Source organism: Sphaeramia orbicularis, chromosome 2, assembly GCF_902148855.1.
Source record: "Sphaeramia orbicularis chromosome 2, fSphaOr1.1, whole genome shotgun sequence".
Classification (NCBI taxonomy): domain Eukaryota; kingdom Metazoa; phylum Chordata; class Actinopteri; order Kurtiformes; family Apogonidae; genus Sphaeramia; species Sphaeramia orbicularis.
The window spans coordinates 1,675,225-1,702,915 of NC_043958.1; the positions used below are offsets into that span (position 1 = coordinate 1,675,225).

At 39.2% G+C, this 27,691-nt stretch overlaps 3 protein-coding genes across 3 annotated transcripts in view; all 3 read left to right on the forward strand.

Moving 5' to 3' along the window:
* The window catches only part of LOC115432728 (zinc finger protein 420-like), a 597,943-nt gene that overhangs the window by 154,635 nt on the left and 415,617 nt on the right, over positions 1-27,691 (forward strand). The window lies entirely within an intron of this gene.
* LOC115436203 (zinc finger protein 271-like) lies at positions 813-27,675 on the forward strand. The gene is made up of 7 exons (XM_030158982.1): positions 813-993; positions 4,699-4,969; positions 5,906-7,015; positions 15,775-15,898; positions 15,983-17,009; positions 23,851-25,379; positions 27,279-27,675. The coding sequence occupies exons 3-6, from the start codon at positions 5,989-5,991 to the stop codon at positions 25,288-25,290; spliced, it is 3,618 nt and encodes a 1,205-aa protein (XP_030014842.1). The 5' UTR covers positions 813-993; positions 4,699-4,969; positions 5,906-5,988; the 3' UTR covers positions 25,291-25,379; positions 27,279-27,675.
* The window catches only part of LOC115436212 (uncharacterized), a 66,492-nt gene continuing 49,894 nt past the window's right edge, over positions 11,094-27,691 (forward strand). The window contains exon 1 of the mRNA XM_030158991.1: positions 11,094-11,287. The gene's annotated coding sequence lies outside the window, so the exon portion shown is untranslated. The remainder of the gene's footprint in view (positions 11,288-27,691) is intronic.

A 27,691-nucleotide genomic window follows, 5' to 3' on the forward strand; every position in this document is an offset into this window, starting at 1 on the left:
ATCACTGGCTGTAATGCATTGAGTGTGTTTGGGGCTATGATTGACAGGTGAGTGGATGAGAACGGTTTGAGGGCGGAGCCAGTTAGCTGGTGTGCGTGCAAGAGGTACGAGGCGTAAAAGAGAGAGAGAGAGGACGAGTGAGACAGAGCGAGTTCAGCTTCCAATGAAATAATGACTGACACTAATACTGTTCTAATAAAATAAACTATAATAAACCATAGATGTTTTTAAATCTAATTAATTTGAACGTTTCCAGAGCAAGGTATAAAAATCTAACCGCCTTACTTTGTAAAAGCCAGAGTATTGCATAGACCATCACCAGTGAACGCAACACGGTGGCGCTCCCGTTGTGTTTTGCCGCTTGGTGTCACTCTTGTATTTCTCTTCTCTAGACTCTCATATCTGCACAGAAGACAACGAGCCGCGGACGTTTTAATATTGAATGTTAGTGTTATAGTGTATGTTGTGAGACCTGGCTTTGTATGTGAATAAATGCACCATGTGAAAATCCGTCCACTTCGTCTCCTGTCTTTCAGCTTTACTCTGGAGTTCTGCTCCTAACATCTGTGGCTAAGCCTGTCTCCCACTCCATGTTACAACTTTGATTAAATACTGTCGTCTGAGTCAGAGTTTCATTTATTTTCACGTTTTCCACCATCTGTTAGTGGGTGTTTTGTCTCATTATGTGTGAACCCGTATTTATTATAGACTCTTGAGGTTCAGCGAATGGAGTTTTGTGCATTTTCATGTTGCACTCGCTCCTGTGGAAGACCGCGTCTTTCCCACTCTGCTTTTAGGACGTGAACGCAGCGCCGGCCGCGGTGTCCGGTCCATTAGTGGTTAGCTTAGCGGCTAAACGTGGGGCTTGAAAACAGAGTTTAATGCGGTTTTCCGCCGGTTTAACTGGGTCTAAAGTGGATCAGGGTTCCGGTACCGACAGGACAGACGGAGTTCCTCACGCGTTGTGACACCGAGCTGGAGCTTTTTTCTCAGGTCGGTACCGAGCGGCTAAGCTAACTAGCTACAGTTTACATTAGCCTGTTAGCAGCTAAATGCTAAGCAGTCTTATTTGTCTTCTCTTTCAGGTTCAGTTAAATTTAATTTGGTTTAGTGAATGTAAACAGGGAATCAAATATAAAAAGAACCCTGAAAGCAGCCTTTAAACCCACCACAAACACTTTACAGTATCTGAACAAACTGCATTTAGCTGTTTTAGTTGATGTAACCTGTTAGCACAAGTTGTCCTGAAGTGTTTGTAATGACTGAGGACAATGAAGATGCTTTGTGTTTCCTGCTCAGTCCGAGTCATTCTGCATTTGTTAAATATATTCATGTGTTTGAATTAATGTAGAACAAGAGCCTTGAGTAATATTTATTGAGACACTGAAATGCAGAAAACTGTGATAGAAATAATCAGTTTTATGTCAAATACAGAATAAATGCATGAAAGGAATGTCCACAGACGGCAGGAAGTACTCATAGTTTACTGAACCATCAACATCACAAACATCCACTGATCGAATAATGACTACTGGAATAAATTAAATAGAGGAAAACACCTGATTTACACTGAAAATGCAAAATACAGAGGATAATATTATGGTAAATCATGATAAATCACTTAGGAAAAGGTTAACCTATTACAGTTCCAAAAGGTCAGGACAATCTGTAAAACTTAAATACACTTCAGTGATTCATAATGTAGAAAATGGAGAATTTCAGTTTCAAAAAAATGAGGAAAACTGAACTAAAAACCTTCAAATATGCCACAAAACTGAACAAACACTTGTAAAATTAGGAGAAAATGAGCAAAATACTTGTAAAATTATGAAAAAAAATTAACCAAATAAGCTTGAAATATGGTGTAGAACTGAATAAATACTTGTAGAATGAGAATAAAATGATGGAAATAGTTGAAAATGAGGAGAGTTCATTGTTTCATAACATCCAGAACTTTGTGTTTAGTCTTTTAAATGAATCTGTAACTAGGTCTGGGTATCATGGCCAATTTCCTTAATCGATTCAATTTCGATTCATAAGGTAATGAATTGATTAATCATGATTCGATATCGGTTCGATTCAGTATTAATTGATTGATTCAGATTCATTTAGTGATACCAAAGTACAATTTTGAGCTGTAACCTGATTATTTGACCATCGCAGCCATGCAACACAGAATCAATATTGACATTAGAAAGGAAATAAATATGACATTTCATCAGTAAATAGCTGAATGTGCTCTTAAATAACTGCCATGTTTCCACAGTGGCTCTGAACAGACTTCTGCATCATCTTTGTTCTATTTTATGGCTGGTGCTTCTAGCCTTAAGGCACATTACTATCCCCACTGGGGCACCGCTACCAATTTGGCCCCCCTGGAACATAATCATGTTGGGCCCTTGGTACAAGAAACTCACTGGAGGGGGAGGGTGGGCGGAGCTTTGTGATTTCTGCTTTACTATTCCTCTAACTCCGCACTCAGCCATAGGTGATCAAAGTTAAAATTTCTACAATGAATGAATGAATGAATGAATGAATGAATGTTTATTTTCAGTTAAATACAAGATACAAAACACATACATATAAAAAAGACAACAAAACAAAACACCTACATATTAAAAAAAAAAAAAAACAAGCATAAAATTAACACATTTTGTAACTGAAAAAGGAAGAAGCTGAAGCCGGAGGCTTATTTCTGCTTCTCCTATTTACATCCTTAGTCCATGTCCACACCTTAAGTTGCAGCAGATAAATACTTAAACTTAAATTATACTACATTCAGTGTAAAATAAGTTATTTTGTAATCATATTACTTTCATAGCCCTTCATAATTTGACCAGTTAAATTCTTTTTGAAACTCAACAGTGAGCTACACAATTTCACTTCATCCTTCAATTCGTTCCATAGCTTGACACCAATAACTGAAACACTGTGATATTTAACATTTGTTCTTACTTTACATTTTTCAAACACAAACATCCCTCTTAAATTATAATGTCCTTCTCTTCACTTAAAAATTTTCTGAATACAAAAAGGAAGGTTTTTACTTTTAACGCGAAACATAAATTCCATTGTTTTTAAATATACAATGTCAAGAAATTTTAGTAAACCAGATTCTACAAAAAGTGGATTACTTGATTGGAGATAACCAGCTTTGTTTATGACTCTAATAGCTTTTTTTTGGAGTTTAATTATCGGGTCTAAATTAGTTTTATACACATTGCCCCATATTTCCACACAGTCTGACATATATGGCATTACAAGTGAACAATACAACATATGCAAACATATTTTGTTTAACAAGTCTCGAGTTTTATAAAGAATCGCAACAGCTTTGGACATTTTGCGTTTGATATATTCTATTTGTGGTTTCCAACAGAGTTTATGGTCAATAATCACTCCCAAAAATTTTGTTTCATACACCCTTTCAATTTCAATTTCATTAATTTTCAGTTTTATATCATCACTTCCCCTAGCACCACCAAAAACCATAAATTTTGTTTTATCTTCATTAAGTGATAACTTATTTACATCAAACCATTTTTTTAACTTGCTCAATTCCTTTTCCACAGTTTCTAATATTTGTTTCATATTTACTCCCGAATAAAGCAAATTAGTATCATCTGCAAATATTGTAAATTTTAACTTACTAGATGCCATAAAGATATCATTTAGATAAAGTATAAATAACTTGGGTCCCAGAACTGAACCTTGTGGGACCCCACATGTTATGTTTCTAAGTTGTGAATTTGTATTTCCAATTGATACATACTGAGACCTATTTTGTAAATAACTTTTTAACCAGTTTTGCGTCACACCTCTTATACCATACATTTCACATTTCCGGAGTAATATTAAGTGATCAATTGTGTCAAATGCCTTCCTTAAATCAATAAAAACACCAACAGTATGTTGTTTCTGATCCACCGCTGTTGCTATATTTTCTGCAAATTCCATTACTGCTAAAGATGTTGATCAGTTTTTCCTAAATCCATACTGATGATCATTTAATATCCTATATTTGTCTATGTAGTCATCTAACCTCTTTACAAACAGTTTCTCAAGAATTTTAGAAAACTGTGGTAACAGTGACACCGGTCTATAATTTGACATCATGTGCTTATCACCATTTTTATAAATCGGAATCACTTTAGCTATTTTCATATTTTCTGGAAAAGTGCCTGTTTGAAATGATTTGTTACATATATACGTGAATGGTTGAAGGATACTGTTTATCACTTGTTTTATGAGTGACATATCAATGGAATTTCTATCAGTAGATTTTTTATTTTTAGATTTCCTGACCACTTCCAACACTTCACTTTCACAAACTCCACCAAGAAACATTGAATTATTGTTTTCAATAGCAAAATTAAAGGTTTTATCATCCTTTTCCCACTTGGTAATATCTTTTGCCAAATTAGGACCGACATTAACAAAAAAATCATTAAATATATTCACGATGTCCTCTGTATTTTCCACCACAGTGTCACCAGTTTTAACAACATATGTAGCAAAATTCTTTTTATGACTTTTTTTAATCATATCATTTAAAACTCTCCAAGTACCTTTAATATCATTTTTGTGTATTTCTAACAACTTATCATAATAGGCTTTTTTATGTGTTCTTATAATTGCTGTCAATCTATTTTTGTATCTTTTATATTTATTCTCTTTTTCTTTCGTTCTGTGCTTCAGGAATTCCCTATAAAGACTGTTTTTCTTCTTACAAGCCCTTTCCAATCCTTTAGTTAACCATGACGACGACTGGCTTCCACAACCCGCCTCCACCGGCCAGTTCCTCTGCAATGCCGATTTGAGTTTGAGGCCGGGAGGACCTCCCGCGGGGGTGTTTTCCCCACCATTCCTCCATGTCCCTTCTGCACCAGAACTGTTGCGAGCGAGACCAAGACGCCCCATCTCCCCAAGGGGTTCGCTAGATGGAATTGGCTGCGCTTCTGCATTGGCGGTATCCGGGTCATTTACTCACTCCAGGCCCCCCTCAACCTCAACAACATTGTGACAGTGTTGCAATTATAACTTTTATTGAAAGAAACATCAATATTGTATCAATACTTTTTACTTTTCCTTGAATAATTTGTTGTGCAAATTAAAAATAACTTGGATTTTTTTCTTGAACAATACAGATAAACTCAACCAGACTGCTCCCCGAGACAATAGTTTTCCAAATAAAAATATGCGCAATTGTCTAACAACTATGACAATAAAGTTACTTTATTTTTAGAACAACAAACAAATTTTGTAACAAAGATGAACATCCGGCAATATCAGTGGCTGCAATGAGCCCGTTTCTATAGCACATCTCAGAACATTGAAGTGCCAACTGTACAAACTGCAAAAACAAATCTATCTGATCCCAACCCACACATAGTGAGTTGAACACATAAAACTCTCTGCCGATTGACTGTTATTTCTAGCTGCTGAAAACACTTTCAAACAGCTTGACTGGTTATATCTTTGGAGATTCTTAAATGAATTCTAGGTGGTAATGACATTGGAGTTATTAAAGCAGATTTACCAAAAAGATTTCAGGATCTTCTGTAAAGTTCATATAAAAGTAAAATTAGCACCTATTTGCTTGTTTATATTAGATACATTTCTTAAATCATGTGGAAATATTCTCTACCGTTGTTATATCACAACATGCTGAAAGAACCCACTCACTAACAGAAACTGGGATGATAAAAGTATGGCTACTCTTCAAGATGCTAATGGTTCAAACAATTCCATAGCTTTAACCTCATTTTTCCCCTGAACTACCAGTAAAATCAACATATAAATGTCACTAGCAAACTCTTAATAAATCATTACCGTTGTGAAATACATTTATTCCTGATGTTTGTTTTTTGCATTTCATTTGTTTACTTAACTCTTGTCATTATAGGTGCAGAAACAGGGCAAGAAGACAAAGTGAGAGATCTCCCAGCTCTAAAAAACACACCAAAACTGGTCTGAGACCAGTTTGGGATGTCACTTCCTACTGCAGAGCAAAGCAGAGCCCACTGTACCCTCCCCATGGGAGAAAAACCACATAGTTGTGACCAGTGTGGGAACACTTTCACCAAAGTAGGCGACCTTATGAAACACAACTGCATCCACATCGGAGAGAAAATGTACAGCTGTGACTTCTGTGGAAAAGCTTTCAGTACAGCAAGCGTCCTTACAACACACCAACGCATTCACACTGGAGAGAAACCATTCAGCTGTGACCAATGTGGGAAGAACTTCACCCAAGCGAGCGACCTCAGGCGACACCAACGCATCCACACTGGGGAAAAACCTTATCTCTGTGACCAGTGTGGGAAAGCGTTTGCAACAGCAGGTGGACTCCAAATACACCATCGCAATCACACTGGTGAGAAACCATACAGTTGTGACATCTGTGGAAAAGCCTTCACTAAGGTGAGTGTCCTAACGACACACCAACGCATCCACACTGGAGAGAAACTGTACAACTGTGACTTCTGTGGAAAAGCTTTCACCACAGCAAGTGCCCTCACAACACATCTACGTGTACACACTGGAGAGAAGCCATACGCTTGTGAGCAGTGTGGGAAAGCTTTTTCAACAGCAGCTGGACTTCAGAAACACTGCCACATCCACACTGGTGAAAAACCGTATAGCTGTGACCAATGTGAGAAGAAATTCAATCAAATGAGCAACCTCAGACGACACCGACTTGTCCACACTGGAGAAAAACCATTTACCTGTGACCAATGTGGGAAGAACTTCTCTCAAGCTAGTGACCTCACGAAACACAAACGCATCCACACTGGAGAGAAACTGTACAGCTGTACCTTCTGTGGAAAAGCTTTTTCTACAACAACTGTTCTCAGGACACACCAACGTATCCACACTGGAGAGAAACCATTCAGCTGTGAGCAATGTGGGAAGAACTTCATCCAAGCAAGTGACCTCACGAAACACAAACGTATCCACACTGGAGAGAAACCTTATTCCTGTGATCAGTGTGGGAAGCCTTTTAAAACCGCCGGCGAAGTCCGAATGCACAGCCGCATCCACACTGATGAGAAACCTTACAGTTGTGACAAGTGCAGAAAAGCTTTCAGATCCTCTTCCAGCCTACACACTCACCACCTCACACACACCAAGCAGATGGTCATCCCATGTGAGGTGTGTGGGAAGATATTCTGGACACCTTCCAGTTTGCGCCATCACCAGCGTACCCACACCAAGAAAAATATGTCCATGTAGGAGCCATATAGAACAGCAGTGAGATAGATGAGAAGAGCTTGCTGACAGACTGTTAATAAAGTAAAAGATGATCAACATGATGTTTACATTTGTAAAATGGACGATGGTGTTGAAGAAAAGACAGACAAGGAGTGTTTTCAGACACAGTAAAGCTGATCTTCGATCTTTTGAACATTTGGCCAAATTTGGGTTTTGTGAGGGAATAGGGAACTTGACCTTCGACCTTTGGCTGTGATGTTGAGTTGCTCCTGAAATGCTGTGTTTTGAACCTCACTGGGGATTGTTACTGATGGTTTGGCCATTGAAACAGTGTCTTCTCTGAACTCTGACCTCTTTGGGGAGTCTTAACTTTGACTGGTTTTATGAGCTCGGAACATAAAACCAAAGACGTGAATTGGACCCAGAAGACATTTCAAAGACCCTGATCCAGGCCAAAATGTATGAGTGTCCTATTGCGCTTCGTGGTTTTGTGCATTGGACTTGATGGAAATTCTTTGCTCTCATTGACCTGGACATGAAACTGCTTCAGTCAGTTTGTTCAGTTACTTTTTAGCTTCTGAAATGATGATATGATGGAATGATGGTAAAAATGGTTTCAATTCCTAAATGCTTAATGCAATATTTTAGTTAAACCCACTGAATTTAAGTTGAAAGTCCACACTTTAGTCACATCTGATTGTAAATATGACCCTTGTATTCCAAAGTGTAATATTAGGTCCGTATTAAGTCCAAATAAACTAAATAATTTTCTTTAAAACTGCCCACTTCCCTCCCCCACATGAATATGAAAAACCTTTTCTTACACATATTTTTCTAAATACGTAGTCTTCATAGCTATATCCTCAAAAATGTACATGATGAAAAGTATAAAATCCTTTCTAACCACAGAAAAATTATTTCAGCATCTACAGGATGATTTTTGAGATCCACTCCAAAACTAAAATAAAATGTTCATTGCATTCTTTTTCAAGATCATGAAGAAAGTCTGTAGAGGACCTTTAAAAGATATATGATTTCAGTTAATCTTTTCTGTAATTTAAATACAGTGAACATTATTTAAACTGTTTAGTTGTTGGGTGTAAATATCTACAGAATGACGCAAGTCACAAAAAGTACACTTTCATCAAAATAAACAATATTAGTTCTGTCGATGTTCTAAGTGTCCATGGTACAAGACGAGTGTTTACCACTGAACAGCTATGAGTCCCAATAAAATGAGGTCACTTTCTGCTGTGTGGTCGACAGGTAAAGTAAACCCAGGGGACAGTTGATGAGATCAGATCTATAGACCACCTGCAGTCTAGGATTCGACTGGTTTGGTTGCGTTGGTTTAAACCCATCAGTGGGAGGAAACAGCGACTGGGACATGTTGAATATGGAACTACAACGATTTAACAGCAAAAAACTATTATTCATCTGTCAAAATTAGGGCTGGGTGATAAAATGATAACAATATATATCACAATATAACTTTTCCTCTATAGAAATATGCAACATGCTTGATACAATTTCGATAAAATTCATTCGTCCATGTTTTGACAGACGTGAGAACAGCCAATCATAATTAAGTAGTGCCACACCGAACCAGTCACATTAGATCCATGTCAAGTTAGGCTGACACACACAACACAGGCATGAGAGCAGCCGCAGCACACATGCTAATGTTTAAGCCATAGCGGGAGGTAATGGGTGTTCCCTCGGGAGAAAATATGACTGAGAACTTGGGTGACCAGGTTACTGAAAAGTAGGGTGCAAACTGTTTTGATTCCAGCGTAAAACAGAGGCATAAAAGCCAGGAGTTGGACGTTCAAAGCATTGTTCCACTTTCAGTTTACACCAGTGATGGCACAGAGGTATGCATGGCTCGACAGACAGGAGGATGGGGGGGTGAGTAAAGCAGGGGGAATAATATGTAACAGTGGGGGGGGGGGGGGGGGTAATTCTAAGAGTGGTGGGAGGGACTTCTCCATAAGTACTGCAAGTTATGCATTTCTTTCTCTGTCTCTTTCTCTGATGTCTTCACAACTCACGTATGAGTAACGGAAAATTTAAGCTTGACAAAAAAAGAGTGATTTGATTTATATTGTGATACATATTGATTTTGTCTGACAAGAAAAAATTGTCGTGATATGATTTTTTTCCATATCGCCCAGCCCTGGTCATAAAAAGGCTAAAGACATTCATTTCGTCTTCTGTTTATGTAAATATACTATTTTTCTTTTGTTCAGACAAGGAATAGTTTTTAGATGTTACCTACTTGACAGTTTTGAAACTGTCAAGTAGGTAACATCTAAAAACTATTCCTTGTCTGAACAAAAGAAAAATAATATATTTACTGGTCATAATAAATGAAGGTAAAGGTTCATTAGTTCCATTCAAGTAGATTTTTCTCGTGTTATTGTTCCATAATAGGGCTGCAACAACTAGTTGACTAATACTCAAAGGCAAAATTAGTCAACTAATTTACAACCAGATCTGTACCGGAGTCTGGTGGACCACGGAACCACTTCAACTATGTATGAACATTAACACAGGAAACAGGTTTAGAAGATTTAGACTCACCTTGTACCATAATAATCTCCCATACTAGTAGCAAGTGTATTACTCTCTCTCTCTCTCTCTCTCTCTCTCTCTCTCTCTCTCTCTCTCTCTCTCTCTCTCTCTCTCTCTCTGTATATGTATATATATATATATATATATATATATATATATATATATATAAAGAATCATGACAGTTTAAAGAGACATGATGTCATTTTGTCTGATAATTTCATGATGGAATGTATGCAATGTGAAGAAGAGTACGGGAGCCATGGATGTTTTATGACGTGCACTCCACAACACGCTACTGCTCTGAGCGAGTCAGTTCTAAACATGGAACATGAAACATATTAAGGACCCTGCAGGAAGAGTTCTGTTAATAATACTGTTTGAAAGTTCGACAGTTACTGTCTGTAATGCATTGAGGCTATGATGGACAGGTGAGTGGAGGAGAACAGCATGGGGGCGGAGCCAGTGAGCCGGTGTATGTGAGAGAGGTGAGAGCAAGAAAAGAGAGAGAGGATGAGTGAGACAGAAACAGCAGTTAACTTTCCCTTTAATTTTTCTTTCTGTTATGTCGCCATGGTTACAGCTGACAGTAACTGTTCTAACAATAATGTAAATATTATGGAATAAACCCTTGCCTGTCTTTCCCATGTCCAGTCAGGCGCTACAGTATTTTATTGCTGCAATGAACAGAAATAAGAGCCATTACTATATTTTGTTTGTTTTTTGCAGTTCATCATCTCACTAGTCAACTATTACTTGACGAGTCCTTACAGTAGTCAATGTGAAATAGTCATGATGGTGAAATCTGACTGGACAAACGCTCTAACGTACACATACATGACTGGAAACAGTGACCATGACACTAAATAAAGACAATAGACTATTGGGAATAATTAATTACATTTACATGGAACTCATATGAACTTGTAGGTCAGTGACTGTTAGTTTTGGTGGACCAACACTGTTCAAAACTCAAACTTCACTAGATGTGGTTTATACTAAACCTGATGTTGCTTTTCACATTGTTTCTTATTTTAAAATAACTGTAATAAACCATAGATGTGTTTAAATGTAATTAATCTGAATGTTTTCTGTCCAAGATATAAAAATCTAACCTTACTTGAATTAAATACCATCATCTGAGTCATAATTTCATTTATTTTCACGTTTTCCGCCATCTTACTTTAATATTAGTTGGTGTTTTGTCTCATTATGTGTGAACCCGTATTTATTATACACTCTTGAGGTTCAGCGAATGCAGTTTTGTGCATTTTCATGTTGTTCATCTTTCCCACTCTGCTTCAGAACTTGAACGCAGCGCCAGCGGCGGTGTCCGGTCCGTTCGTGGTTAGCTTAGCGGCTAAACTTGCAGCCTGAAAGCGGAGTTTAACACGGTTTTCCACCGGTTTAACGTGGTCTCGGGGTGATCGGTATTCCGGTACCGACAGGACAGACGCGGCTCCCCTCGTCTTGTGACACCGGACCGGAGATTATTTCACAGGTCTGTAACGAGCGGCTAAGCTAACTAGCTACTGTTTACATTAGCCTGTTAGCAGCTAAATGCTATGCAGTCTTATTTGTCTTCCGTTTCTGTTTTAATTCATTTTAATTTGGTTTAGTGAATGTAAACAGGGAAGCAAAGTATAAAGAACTGAAAGCAGCCTTTAAAACCACCACAAACACTTTACAGTATCTGAACAAACTGCATTTAGCTGTTTTAGTTGATGTAGCCTGTTAGCACAAGTTGTCCTGAAGTGTTTCCAATGACTGAGGACAATGAAGATGCTTTGTGTTTCCTGCTCAGTCCGAGTCATTCTGCATTTGTTCAATGTATTCATGTGTTTGAATTAATGTAGAACAAGAGCTTTGAATAATATTATTTATGAAGACACTGAAATGCAGAAACATTTGACGTGTTGAATTAAACTTTTTTTCCGGGTCACTTTTGTTTAAGTTGTGGGTTTTTTTGTTTGTTTTGTTTTTTTAATTTGTTGATTAATTGGTTCTCTTTGGTTGTTTTGTTCATTCTATTGATTTTTTGGTTGGTGTTTATTGATTATTTTGTCAATTTTTGTTTAATTTGTTTTAATTATTTTGTTCATGCTTGTTAATTTTGTTTGTTTTTTGTTCATATTGCTGATTTTCTTTGTTGTTTTAGATGTTGTCTTTTTTTTTTTCAATTTGTTACTGGTCATTGCCGCCAGTTCCCGCACCCAGGGCCGGACTGAGACTCATTTTCAGCCCTGGAGTTTCATACCTCAGACCGGCCCACTTTAGATCACAACCAATTATTATTAAAATCATGGAATTCTAACCTTACATGTTCGGTCTACACACTGTTCTGCAAAGCCTGAGACAAACAGAGCAGTAGAGAGACTGATTTTTTTCACAGTAAGTCAGCCACTTGTGGTTTGTTCCATCTTTGCTATTGAAAATTTTTGGTATAGTGATATTAGGGGTTTGACGAGGATGATAAGAAAAAAATGTCTGTATATCCTGTGACTGAGGGCGGGCAAAGCAATCAAAGCTAACAGCAGACTCCTCTTCCTTTGTGCCTAGTGGTTCAGGGTTGTGCTGCTGAGCTGCTCCTCTGTCATCAGTAGACTCTGCTCTCCCTTTCACTCTTCCTCCAGTTTCTCTAGACTCGCCTGCACCTGTATCACAATAAAAAATAATATCTACAGACATTTGGACTTACTGAACCAATTAACATATTTACATTGGCAAAATATGCAGGCTTATTTAATATTACTGTATGCTGTTGCCTTTCAGTTGTGGGCTTTGTGTATTTACTGTCTCACTTTTAATAATAAAAAATAAAACAGGTCAGGACTATGGTTTGGGTCTAGAAAGTGGTTTTACTGGAACTACTGCTTGTCCACACAGTCTGTTCCAACAGCTCACCTTTTCCTTCCATACTGACAGGAACAATCCCCTCATCACTACTGGCTCCTGGCTCTGCTTCTGACACTAAAGCACAGTTTAAAAATGGTCAGAATTCTCAGCACAAATCTTCTATTTTCAAAGCCTTGGTGTCAGTTTCATTCATGTAGTGCTGAATCCTGGAGCATCTCAGAGCCACTTTCATACTCAACAGGCCTACACCATACTCTTCATTGGAGCCTATTTCTTCTAATCCTCTTCCCTCTCTGAGCAGTCCTACCTGCCCACTCTGGACTTGTGGGCTCATGGCTGCTGTCTGCTGCTGGATCTGCTTTCTGACTCTGAGGAGCTACAAGACAAAGTTTCCCAGTTCTGTGGCGTCGCATCAGACTATTATTTAAATTACATAACGTTATGTTACACGCCACAATGCCACATGATTCACTGACTCGATAATTAACTAACTTGAAAGGTGGTTTACCCGGTTCATCGTCCTCATTAGTTGTTTCTAACTGGGAGGTCATTTTTGTGAAAAAAGTTGCCGATTTTGTCACATTTGGCTGCGTTTGCTTCCAGAGCTTTCCTCTTTTTAATTCTTGCCTTCTCCACACCACCCTTGCTCTTTCTGTTATCTATGTTTCAAACAGCAAACACAGCTGACCATCCACAGCCTACAGAGCACAGATGGTATATGCTCCACAGCTACAGTGTAGAGCTACTAACTGTATGCAAGGACAGATTACGCCAAGGTGCGTCTGCAAAAAAAAGGAAGAAAAACAACAGCTTGCTAGTAGAGGAGGTGGGACCCAGGAACAGTGGTTGCAGTTTACGTGATCAACCCAGTGCTATGACTGAACACCGCCCCTCCCAAAATAAATAAATAAAACATTAAATATATATTTAAAGTGAACTCTGGCCCTCGCGGCCTAAATATTATACCGGCCCACCGGGAATTGTCCCAGTCCTCCTGATTAGCCAGTCCGGGCCTGCCCACACCAGTGGCACATCACCATTAGGCCTGGACCCAACTGTGCTGAGAGGCTGTGGCTGAGGGCGCTTTCACAGTGCGTACTCGAGTCCATACTGTAGTTGGATACATTCACACCTTTCCCACAGATGTCCCACGTACCGCGGCCCATGCCCGAGTATGAGTGGGTGTTACAGGGCTGAAACAGTAGGTGGCGGTGTGGAAGGAATTCTGTCACTATCCAACAAACGCAAAAGTCAGAAGAAGACAAACCCTTACATCATCAACCAAGCGACTCTTCTGTTCATTTGTCTACAATGGCGGCAATACTTTTCTATTCGTTAGCGTGTTTGAGGCAAAGTGAAGAAGAATGGCCTTTGTTGTCCCTGATATATCACTGAGTGGTTCAGTCGATAAGGCGAGCCTGTGCTCTGGTGATCCGAGGCTTTTTCAGGAGACAACGGGAGCGTTGTCTATGGTCTCATGAGTTCAGTTCTATGAGTTCAGTTCCCTGGTGTCTGTGGCTTCAACAACTTATTAGTTTGATAAAACTAGAAAACAGTTATGGGTATGAACACGTTTCAGCCTCAGTCCTATTCTGGATTTGAGTCCTGAGGATTAAAATGTTACATCCAGCTTTATTTTGGAAGGCTTCCTGTCAGGTTCCTGCCAGTCCACCTGTGCTTTGATGGCAGAGACTAAATAAGCAGGCTCTTTGTTTCGCTTGCTCTCACTATGTTCCGGCTTTACATGCCACCAGCTTCAGAAGCACACTTGAATGTTTTTTTATCAAGATGTTTGGTCTTCGTTTTGGTTTGATTCAGTTTTCTATTGTTTCAATAAACATTAGTTTATCAATTAATTGTGTTCCTGTGTCCACCATTATGTTCGGTTCACAAGCCAGCCATAACAAAAATCATATAACCAGTGTGTTAGGAATAGTAGAAGAACCAAAATAATTCAGATGTGTTTTAAAGATATAACCAATAATGGAGTTAATAAATCAGATTAACAAAAAGATTTAAGGGTCTGATGTAAAGTTCATGTACAGGTAAAATTTGCACCTATTTATTTACATTTGATAAATTTCTAAAATTGTGGAAATATTTTCTACTCTTGAACAATAACATGACATGTTGAAAGAAGCAACTGACTAACAGAAACTGGGACGATAAAAGTATGGCAACTCTTCGAGATACTAGTGGTTCAAACAATTCCATAACTTTAAGTTTATTTGACCTCTTAACTATCAGTAAAATCAACTTGTGAAAGTGACGAGCAAACTCGTAAAGGGCTCATATTCATCTAAACCCACTTTTATTAGTCTTTGGTTCATTTATTTGTGTATTTGGACCCTAATAGTTCATACAATTTGAATTTGAACCCTCCAGGTGCTGCAAAGCTATCTTTATATTCATTTGGGCAAAAATCGATTGGATTTCTACAACCCGCTTTAATTCCTACTTAATTTGTTACATTTTATAACTAGTTATGTCATGACATTTGCACATATAAGGTCAAGACTTCTGAAGACCATTTCTCTGAGTACGACATATTTATCAGCAGCAGCGGTTGTAGTCTGTACGGAAAATATGTCCAAAGTTGGAGCCCATTACCTAAAATGTTCAGTTGTTGGTTGAACGGGACAGAGCAGCACAGCCAACAAGTTGGAGAGGGGTGGGGCCTGAAGTGGCTCATGTGCATTTAAAGGGCCAGCGCTCCAAACCACCTTTCTGGTGTCAGTCAGAAATAGAGTTGAAGATGGACCTGTGGAGTTGAATGAATGAAGAATTCAGACCCAAGCAGAGCATTTACAGTTTATGTAGACCACAGGGAAATGTTTGAAAATGCATAATTCTGTTTTAAAAAAGCAAAATATCTCCCCTTTAATGCAACATCGTTGATGTGTGTTTATTGTATTTCATTCATTTACTTAACTCTTGTCATTATAGGTGCAGAATCAGGGCAAGAAGGCAATGTGAAAGGTCTCCCAGCTGCAGAAAACACAATAAAACAGGTCTGAGACCAGTTTGGGATGTCGCTTCCTACTGCAGAGCAGAACAGAGCCCACTGTCGCCTCCCAGTGGGAAAAAAACCACACAGTTGTGACCAGTGTGGAAAGGCCTTCAGCAAAGTAGGCGACCTCATGAAACACCAACGCATCCACAATGGAGAGAAACCCTACACCTGTGACCAGTGTGGGAAGGCTTTTACATCAGCAGGTGGACTCCAAAAACACCAACGCATCCATAACAGAGAGAAGCCCTGCACCAGTGACCTCTGTGGAAAAACTTGCACTACGGCAAGCATCCTCAAGACACACGAACGCATGCACACTGGAGAGAGACCATTCAGCTGTGACCAATGTGGGAAGAACTTTACCCAAAGGAGCGATCTCACAAAACACCAATGTATTCACAGTGGAGAGACACCCTACAGCTGCGACTTATGCAGAAAAACCTTCAGCTCAGCAGGTGATCTCAGAACACACCAATGCATCCACACTGGAGAGAAACCATTCTCGTGTGACAAATGTGGGAAGAAATTCAACCGCATGGGCGACCTCACGAGACACAAACGCGTCCACATTGCAGAGAAACCATTCAGCTGTGACCAGTGTGGAAAGAGCTTCATCAATATGAATGACCTCACAAAACATCAACGCATTCACGTTGGAAAGAAACCATATACCTGTGGCCAGTGTGGGAAGGCGTTTGGAACAGCAAATGGAATGCAACGACATAACCGCAGGCACACTGGAGAGAAACTACAGACCTGTGACTTGTGTGGAAAAACGTTTACGACAGCAGGTACCCTCAGGGCACACCAACGCATTCACACTGGAGAGAAACCATTTGGCTGTGACCAATGTGGGAAGAACTTCATCAATGCAAGCGACCTTAAGAAACACCAACGAATCCACACTGGAGAGAAACTATACACCTGTGACCAATGTGGGAAGAAGTTCACGCAAGCAATTGTCCTCAAGAACCACCAACGCATCCACACTGGAGAGAAACCCTATGCCTGTGATCACTGTGGGAAGCTTTTTAAAACAGCAGGCGAATTCCAAAAACACCGTCGCATCCACACTGGTGAGAAACCTTACAGTTGTGACAAGTGTGGAAAAGCTTTCAGATTCTCTTCCAGCCTATACAATCACCACCTCACACACACCAAGCGGATCGTCATCCCATGTGAGGTGTGTGGGAAGATATTTTCAACACCCTCCGGTTTGCGCTATCACCAGCGTACCCACACCAGGAAAAATTCTACCAGTGCAGACCATGTGACAGATCCTTTGCAACCGCAACTCTGTGCGCCAAACATGAGTATTCTAAATATGTCCACAAAGGAGCCAGCAGAACACCTGTGAGTTAGGAGAGAGGAGCTTGCTGACAGATTAATGATAATAGACTAAAAGATGATCAACATGATATTTAAACAAAGTCAGCTTCATTGTCAGTTTTTGCCATTTGTATATCATATCCAGAAAACTGAAATTTACATTTTATAATAGACAACAGTGTTGAATAATGGACAGTAAAGGGGTTTTGTCGCAGAGACAGTAAAGCTGACCTTTAACCTTTGGAACATTTGGCCAAAATTGGATTTTCAGGTTTGATTCGTGTGTGTGTGTGGTTTTGATTGAACTAACACCTGCCTGTGATGAACTCAGAGCAGAGGTCAGATTCTGCCTAAAAGATCTATTTTTACAGCTTTAGAAAGTAGTTGTGGTAAAGAGAGCGTAGAGCAGAAAAAAATGAATATGAACTAGGGGATTTTTGTGGTCAAGACATACCAGCCTAACAGTGCAGGTGCTAAGCAAAAGTTGTGCACATGTAAAAGCATGTGCTTTTCTTAGAATTAGCTTCTGGAGTGACTGACATGTTCTGCCCAGTAACTACCATTAACCAAATAATAAGCCTACGATGAATAACGTCATTGAATAATGGGAGTCTCCAACAGTTACTAAAGACTATAAAAAGTAAAAAAGGAAACTCTTGAGTGCGTGTGTACGTAAGCGGGCTTTTTTGCTTTTTCTCTCTGTAATGAAGTGTGTGATCCTTTTTTCCTTGTTTTTGACAAGTGTGTGTTTTATAGAGAAACTAGTGGTAAACTGCCTTCTCTGATAATTCACAAGTTTTGATTTTTGTAAACTGTTGCTGTTTTAAATAAACCAGATTCTGGACTAACCTTTTTTAAAACTCAACCCTTCTCTTGGTGAATTTTTTGTTGTGTACCCCCGACACCGACTTCAAGTGGTAAGTCCTTTTTAAAATGTAGTGAACCCCCCATTTCCCAGCAGTTGGGGTTTTTACCCTAGCTCTTTAGATTCTATTGGGCTCCTGGGCAGATGAAGAGACACCGTCTTTGTCCTTTGCATCACATAGACGTTTCCTAATTTCACGAAGGTACCCTTTCGGTGGAACAAATATGGAAAATTTTGGAACAACAGTCTCTTCCTGAGATCTTTGAGTCTACGTGTTTTACAAGGTTTAGAAAATTTAGACGCACCTTGTAACATAATGATCTCCCATACTAGCAGCGAGTCTATTACTGCTCTGCCCCGCCCCCCTCTTAGCTACAGCTGCCTGCTAGCCGGCAGGTCCACCCCAGAGGAAAGTTGTACCTAGCAGTCTGGAAAAATAGCAGGAGAATCACAGCAGAAGTGCTTGGTAAACAAAAAAGGCAAGTCAAATTCAATTGTATGGAATCACTTTGGGTTTGATGAAGAGCAAAAACCCATTACGTGCAAAAAGTGTTTCATAGTTGTGTCTGCACCGACCGGTAACACAACAAACCTTTTTAACCATCTAAAGTTTAACCACCGCGACCTTTATCATAATCTTATGAAAAAGTAAAACACATTAAAAAAAACTCTGTCTACAACTTCGTCCGCAATGCAGTCTTCAGTCTCCGAATCTCTTTACGCTGCAACTCCCGTATTAACCTAACTGAAACCTCAGGGCACGCCACTGAATTTACTATGTTTCATACTACACTGAACATACTTCAATTTATAATTTGCACTTTACGTGAGTTTTTTTTTTTTTTATTGCTCCAGTTCTATGGCAAGTCTAGAGCAGTTTAATTACAGTGCACTATTTATTTACAAAAGGAAACATACTTGAATTTACAGTACACTTATTTGCATTCAAAGATTTTTTTTGTTTCGTACAAAAGTGAACATACTTTGTTTTAATGGTTAAAAGCTTTATTTATATTTAAAGAGTATATCTTACATTGTTTTGCAAGAAAAAAATAAACAACTTTAAGGTTAACAAATAATCGTTTTTAATAATCGTGATTTCAATTATTGCTAAAATAATCGTGATTATTTTTTTTTCCTATAATCGAGCAGCCCTAGTGCATAATAATGAACAAATACACTCACAGTCAGTGAAAACTTTGAGACCATATTTTTCGACTTTTTTTTATTTTGAAACCCTGAACCGGAATTTTTTCATATGAATCATGTGTTTAGGATATTGGCATACAGAAACAAAAATCTAAAGTTTCAAGAATAATTTCAAAACAAAAAACTTAACTAAAGAAAATGGCACCTGCCAAACACAGTCACAACAGTAGCGGTCCTGGTCGGGAGTTGTCACTCTCTCTCACCCTGGACGCGGTCTATGGTCACCAGAGCCTGTGGTGTTGTGGCGTTCAACCAGGTTTCTGATTGTGGGTTGGGAACAGCCCACATGCCTGGCTATATCACTGGAGCTCAAACCGGCCTCCACCATACCCAGTGCCCGGAGACGTTGTTCATGTGATAGACGTGGCATGATGCCGTTCACTGGACTAACAATGGTGGCCTATTTTGGGCCTTTATATTGGCCTTTAAAACCAATCCTCAAATTGTGCAGATACCCACTGAGTTCAATGTGGTCAATGTGCATTTGCTAAATGTGTATTCGGTCCACTTTTGCAAAGAGACCAACCCATGTGCAATGAACTGTGACAACATGACAACTCATCATTATCTCAACTACCCGAGCACTAAGTCATCAATAAATCCACAATGAATAATTACAACCCCCCTACAAGTAGAAATATGCAGACATTTCTACCTCAAAGTTTCTATTGACTCAGCATACAACAGTTGCAGCTGTAAATATGACAGATTGTAGCAGCAGTGCTATTTTCCATCTGTAGTCCCCAGGCAGGTGACAGGAAAAACAGTTGACAAGAAGGCAAAACATCATTACAACACACAGAACAACACAGTGAGGAAAAAATTTATGTAGTGTTAAGAAGAGTACAGGAGCCATGGATGGTTTATGACAGGGGTCTCAAACATGCAGCCCACCAAAGGTTCCAATCCGGCCCATGGGATGAATTTACAAAGTGCAAAAATTCCGCAGTCAAGGCTGTCAAACTCATTTTAGTTGAGGTTCCACATACAGACCAATATGAAGATGAAGCAAAATAATAGCATAATAACCTACAAAAAATAATGACTCCGTATTTTCTTCTCGGTTTGATGTGAAAAAAAATAATATTACATTTCCATTATGCCTATAAATAATGACAACTTCAAATTTTTGTCTTTGTTTTAGTGCAAAACATAACATTAAATTATAAAAATATTCACATTTACAAACTATCCTTTAACAATAAAATGTGAATAACCTGAACAAATAAGAACAACCTGAAGTGTCTACAGAAAATTCAGCACGGTTTGAACTATTTTCTGCCTGTTACTAAGTGTTTAGTGTCTTTATAGATCTGATCCATAATGCACATGTAGAAATGATAAGTTAAGGCAGAATATTGTTCAAATTGCACTGATTTTTTTTTTTTTTTTTTTTTTAAGAAATTTCATTTTTTTCAGGTTATTCACATCTTTTTTGTTTGGATAGTTTATAAAAGAAAGTATTTTCATAGTTTCGTGGGGGTTTTTTGGACTAAAAAAAAGACAAAAATTTATAGGTTATTACGCTATTATTTTACTGGTCCGGCTGACCTCAGATCAAATCAGGCTGAATGTGGCACCTGTAAGAAAATGAGTCTGAGAGCCCTGGTTTATGACGTGCACTCCACAACACGCTACTGCTCTGAGCGAGTCAGTTCTAAACATGGAACATGAAACATATTAAGGACCCTGCAGGAAGAGTTCTGTTAATAATACTGTTTGAAAGTTCGGCAGTTACTGTCTGTAATGCATTGAGGCTATGATGGACAGGTGAGTGGAGGAGAACAGCATGGGGGCGGAGCCAGTGAGCCGGTGTATGTGAGAGAGGTGAGAGCAAGAAAAGAGAGAGAGGATGAGTGAGACAGAAACAGCAGTTAACTTTCCCTTTAATTTTTCTTTCTGTTATGTCGCCATGGTTACAGCTGACAGTAACTGTTCTAACAATAATGTAAATATTATGGAATAAACCCTTGCCTGTCTTTCCCATGTCCAGTCAGGCGCTACAGTATTTTATTGCTGCAATGAACAGAAATAAGAGCCATTACTATATTTTGTTTGTTTTTTGCAGTTCATCATCTCACTAGTCAACTATTACTTGACGAGTCCTTACAGTAGTCAATGTGAAATAGTCATGATGGTGAAATCTGACTGGACAAACGCTCTAACGTACACATACATGACTGGAAACAGTGACCATGACACTAAATAAAGACAATAGACTATTGGGAATAATTAATTACATTTACATGGAACTCATATGAACTTGTAGGTCAGTGACTGTTAGTTTTGGTGGACCAACACTGTTCAAAACTCAAACTTCACTAGATGTGGTTTATACTAAACCTGATGTTGCTTTTCACATTGTTTCTTATTTTAAAATAACTGTAATAAACCATAGATGTGTTTAAATGTAATTAATCTGAATGTTTTCTGTCCAAGATATAAAAATCTAACCTTACTTGAATTAAATACCATCATCTGAGTCATAATTTCATTTATTTTCACGTTTTCCGCCATCTTACTTTAATATTAGTTGGTGTTTTGTCTCATTATGTGTGAACCCGTATTTATTATACACTCTTGAGGTTCAGCGAATGCAGTTTTGTGCATTTTCATGTTGTTCATCTTTCCCACTCTGCCTTCAGAACTTGAACGCAGCGCCAGCGGCGGTGTCCGGTCCGTTCGTGGTTAGCTTAGCGGCTAAACTTGCAGCCTGAAAGCGGAGTTTAACACGGTTTTCCACCGGTTAACGTGGTCTCGGGGTGATCGGTATTCCGGTACCGACAGGACAGACGCGGCTCCCCTCGTCTTGTGACACCGGACTGGAGATTATTTCACAGGTCTGTAACGAGCGGCTAAGCTAACTAGCTACTGTTTACATTAGCCTGTTAGCAGCTAAATGCTATGCAGTCTTATTTGTCTTCCGTTTCTGTTTTAATTCATTTTAATTTGGTTTAGTGAATGTAAACAGGGAAGCAAAGTATAAAGAACTGAAATCAGCCTTTAAAACCACCACAAACACTTTACAGTATCTGAACAAACTGCATTTAGCTGTTTTAGTTGATGTAGCCTGTTAGCACAAGTTGTCCTGAAGTGTTTCCAATGACTGAGGACAATGAAGATGCTTTGGTTTCCTGCTCAGTCCGAGTCATTCTGCATTTGTTCAATGTATTCATGTGTTTTGAAATAAGGTAAAACAAGAGCTTTGAATAATATTATTTATGAAGACACTGAAATGCTGAAACATTTGACATGTTGAATTAAACATTTTTTTTCTGGTCGCTTTTGTTCAAGTTGTGTATTTTTTTTTTTTTTCAATTTGTTGATTAATTGGTTCTCTTTGGTTGTTTTGTTCATTCTATTGGTTATTTGGTTGGTGTTTATTGATTATTTTGTCAATTTTTGTTCAATTTGTGTTAATTATTTTGTTCATCCTTGTTAATTTTGTTTGTTTTTGTTCATATTGTTGATTTTCTTTGTTGTTGTTAGGTTTTTTTTTTGTTTTTTTTTTCAATTTGTTACTGGTCATTGCACATCACCATTAGCCTGGACCCAACTGTGCTGAGAGGCTGTGACTGAGGGCTCTTTCACAGTGCGTACTCGAGTCCATACTGTACTGGGATACATTCACACCTTTCCCACAGATGTCCCACGTACCGCGACCTATGCCCGAGTAGTAGTGGGTGTTACAGGGCCGAAACAGTAGGTGGTGGTGTGGAAGGAATTCTGTCACTATCCAACAAACGCAAAAGTCAGAAGAAGACAAACCCTTACATCATCAACCGAGTGACTCTTCTGTTCATTTGTCAACAATGGCGGCAATACTTTTCTATCCGTTAGCGTGTTTGAGGCAAAGTGAAGAAGAACGACCTTCGTTGTCCCTGATATATCACCCAGTGGTTCAGTCGATAATGCGAGCCTTTTTCAGGAGACAACAGGAGCACCATCTATGGTCTCATGGTGACTGAATCATTTCCATTGTCAGAATGGTGAATAGGTCGCTTCAAGTCTCAGGCACGGATCGGTTTCACACGGCAACATACTGTACTGGAGAACCCCCTGGTCTTCCAAACTATTCACCCCCCCACACACTCTGCAGGTGCGCCTGACAGTCATTCAATTCAACACCCTAATAGTTCATACAATTTGAATTTGATCCCTCCAGGTGCTGCAAAGCTATCTTTATATTCATTTGGGCAAAAATCGATTGGATTTCTACAACCCGCTTTAATTCCTACTTAATTTGTTACATTTTATAACTAGTTATGACATTTGCACATATAAGGTCAAGACTTCCGAAGACCATTTTTCTGAGTACGACATATTTGTCAGCAGCAGCGGTTGTAGTCCGTACGGAAAATATGTCCAAAGTTGGAGCCCATTACCTAAAATGTTCAGTTGTTGGTTGAACGGGACAGAGCAGCACAGCCAACAACCTAGAGGGGGGTGGGGCCTGAAGTGGCTCATGTGCATTTAAAGGGCCAGCACTCCAAACCACCTTTCTGATGTCAGTCAGAAATAGGGTTGAAGATGGACCTGTGGAGTTGAATGAATGAAGAATTCAGACCCAAGCAGAGCATTTACAGTTTATGTAGACCACAGGGAAATGTTTGAAAATGCATAATTCTGTTTTAAAAAAGCAAAATATCACTCCTTTAATGCAACATTGTTGATGTGTGTTTATTATATTTCATTCATTTACTTAACTCTTGTCATTATAGGTGCAGAATCAGGGCAAGAAGACAATGTGAAAGGTCTCCCAGCTGCAGAAAACACAATGAAACAGGTCTGAGACCAGTTTGGGATGTCGCTTCCTACTGCAGAGCAGAACAGAGCCCACTGTCGCCTCCCAGTGGGAAAAAAACCACACAGTTGTGACCAGTGTGGGACGGCCTTCAGCAAAGTAGGCGACCTCATGAAACACCAACGCATCCACAATGGAGAGAAACCCTACACCTGTGACCAGTGTGGGAAGCCTTTTGCAACAGCACCTGGACTCCGAATACATTACCGCTTCCACACTGGAGAGAAATTGTGCAGCTGTGACATCTGTGGAAAAATTTTCACTAAGGCATGTGTCCTTGCAACTCATCAGCGTATGCACACCGGAGAGAAGTCTTTCCACTGTGACCAGTGTGGGAAGGCTTTTACATCAGCAGGTGGACTCCGAAAACACCAACGCATCCATAACGGAGAGAAGCCCTTCATCTGTGACCTCTGTGGAAAAACTTGCACTACGGCAAGCATCCTCAAGATACACGAACGCATGCATACTGGAGAGAGACCATTCAGCTGTGACCAATGTGGGAAGAACTTTATCCAAAGGAGCGATCTCACAAAACACCAACGTGTTCACAGTGGAGAGAAACCCTACAGCTGCGACTTCTGTAGAAAAACTTTCAGCTCAGCAGGTGATCTCAGGACACACCAACGCATCCACACTGGAGAGAAACCATTCTGGTGTGACCAATGTGGGAAGAAATTTAACCTTGCAGGCAACCTCACGAGACACAAACGCATCCACATTGCAGAGAAACCATTCAGCTGTGACCAGTGTGGAAAGAGCTTCATCCATGTGAATGACCTCACAAAACATCAACGCATTCACGCTGGAAAGAAACCGTATACCTGTGGCCAGTGTGGGAAGGCATTTGGAACAGCAAATGGAATGCGAAGACACCACCGCAGGCACACTGGAGAGAAACTACAGACCTGTGACTTTTGTGGGAAAGCGTTTACATCAGCAGATGCCCTCAGGACACACCAACGTATTCACACTGGAGAGAAACCATTTGGCTGTAACCAATGTGGGAAGAACTTCACCAATGCAAGTGACCTTAGAAAACATCAACGCATCCACACTGGAGAGAAACTATACACCTGTGACCAATGTGGGAAGAAGTTCATCCAAGCAAATGTCCTCAAGAACCACCAACGCACCCATACTGGAGAGAAACCCTATGCCTGTAACCAGTGTGGGAAGGCTTTTACAAGACTCGCTGCAGTCCGAGAACACCACAGCATCCACACTGGTGAGAAACCATATCACTGTGACAAGTGTGGAAAAGCATTCAGAACCTCATCGAACCTACGCCATCACCGGCTCAAACACACCAGGGAGATGGTGATCCCATGCGAGGTGTGTGGGAAAATATTCTTGACACCGCACACTTTCCGCTATCACTGGCGTACCCATTCCAAGGAAAAAAGTCTTCCAGTGCAGACTATGTGACAGATCCTTCCTGACTGCCACTCTACACGCCAAACATGAATGTTCTAAATAAGCTCATGCAGGAGTCAAATAGAACCATTGTGAAATGGGTGAGAAAAGCTTTCAGTCTTTTTTAGATAATGGACCAAGTGTTAGAGTTTAACTAGTTCTCACTGAAGACAAACATCAACTTGACAGTTGTACCGCTATATGAACTAGGGGTGTGCCATCCAAGGTACCTCACAATTTGATTTGATTATGATTCAGGGTGCTACTATTCAATTAATCAACAATTATCATGATAATAATAATTATAATGATTATTATATTTATAATGATTTTCAATACATCTTTTTTTCCCATTCAGGATTTTTTTCTCCCTCTGTGTCTACTTCATACTTTTAAACAAAGTATATTTGTCAGTATCTATAAATTCAAATAATCAAACAAATGTACCTTCATTATCTTTTATTTGTGTCAAACCACTGAATGATCCACCATATTTTCCACCAGGGGACCAACAGGAAAAAGGCAGCAGTGGCATATACAGCAAAAGCTGCTCTTATTCACATATAAAGATTTCCAGATTTTCTGTATCAAAAGCAATACTTTTCACAAATATATACCTAAAACAGTACAAAAGACACTTTGGTGGAATCAAGTCCACATTTATTTTTGGGAAAACAAATAACAAAGTGTCTTTAGAAATAAATAAGACTTATTTCAATCAAAGTGGTTTTCATAGATTTCTGTACTAGTCTAATTCAAAATAAATAAATAATTGCGTATTTAGTTTTTGTGGCCCCTCAAAAGCTCCCCAGGAACCCGCTCAAACTCTCAGACCCTCCACACACACATGCTTCTGTAGAAAACTGTAGAAAACTGCTAATTCAATCTGAACCGACACAAGCGCTAGCTTATTCAGTCATAACAAATGATATCCAAACAAAACCCTCAATGAGCAGCAGAAATCCAACAACTAAAGATTTCACTCTTCACAACCAAAGAATGCATCACATTTCGGAGTTATCCTACATTCTTACCTCAGTGATTCCACTACTTTGGTTTTGGTCTCATTGTAAAGTTCAGGAACTGTTTTCTGGGCAAAACACTTTCGGTTCAGAAGTTTGTATCTGCGTTCCGGCATCTGCATCTGAGCATGACAGCCGTGCTTCCAAACGGTAGCTTTTAAACCTGTTGGGTGAATCTGATGCTGTGTAACTGTAGCCAAACAGTTAGAGTTGGTTTTACTGTGTTCCCCCTGGTCCGTTCTTTAAGGTGTCCGGGCAGCATGCGCCACTTTTATTTTCCTGCTGCGCGCTGCTGTTGTGTTCCTGTCATTTAGTACTTGTGAAAAATAATTGTTTTTGAACGTTTATGAATCATTATCGAATCATCACGAGTCGCATCATGATGAATCTAATAATCAATGTATTGGCTCACCCCTAACATGAACACTGTCAAACTGAGAATAAGGTCGACTCTGTAACTGTAATACAGTCACTGTTTACTTATTTGTCAAATTGGTGTAAAATGGATAAGACGATCGTATTTGGTGTGAAACTGGTTGAGTAACATGACACTATGTTACAGCAATTTGCACTTTAGCCAGAATATAGACAAGATGACCTATATCATTCATTTATATCATTATTATGTCATTATCATTATGTTATCAGTCATTTATCTGTATATTTGTGAAAGGGATTGTCATATAGAAATATGGATGGTAAAGATTTCTTTCATTGGTTTTAACAGCAGCACTAACAGTAATGATATATCCACTGTTAGTACTTGTATTTGGAGTAGTAGTGATAGCTGTTATGGGTATTTGTACAAGTTATTGGTAGTTACACTAACAACAGTTATTCTAGTCTTTAAAGTTATAGCTCAGTTTGCTGTTTAATCATATGTCTCCCCCTATATTCCCCGTTCTCCCCCCTCTCCCACCCTCTCTCTCATTCTCTCTTCCTCTAACCCTCTCTCTTCACTCCAACTGGTCAAGGCAGACGACCATCCTCCAGAGTCGGGGTCTGCTCGAGCTTTCTGCCTATTTGAAGGAACTTTGTCTTCACCACTGTAACCAGGTGTTTGCTCCTGGAGGATTCTGTTGGTGTCTGTGAATCGGCTTAAGAGTCTGGTTTAAATCAGCTCTAAATGTAAAGTGACACGAGATCATCTTTATGTCTCTATATGAATAAAATTTGACTGATGATAATCCACAGCTCCAAGAGTATTTTTTTATATTTACATACCTTCTTAAATTAATCTCTTGAAATTACTTTCAAAGAACATGACACCCAGGTGTCATCTATGTATTTCATATACAGTATAATTCAGCCCAAATGTAAATAGAGCACAAAATAAATCTGCTGAGGTGAACAGAGACAATGCATCTTGATCTAAGGTCAACAGTTTTGTG

Excerpts from the sequence above, each read along its gene's own strand:
- LOC115436203 (XM_030158982.1), top strand. The coding sequence starts at position 5,989 with ATGTCACTTCCTACTGCAGAGCAAAGCAGAGCCCACTGTACCCTCCCC. Across the intron at positions 7,016-15,774 it reads GAAGCCTTTTAAAACCGCCG|GCGACCTCATGAAACACCAA; the intron begins GCGAAGTCCGAA and ends TCAGCAAAGTAG. Across the intron at positions 15,899-15,982 it reads CGCATCCATAACAGAGAGAA|ACCATTCAGCTGTGACCAAT; the intron begins GCCCTGCACCAG and ends CACTGGAGAGAG.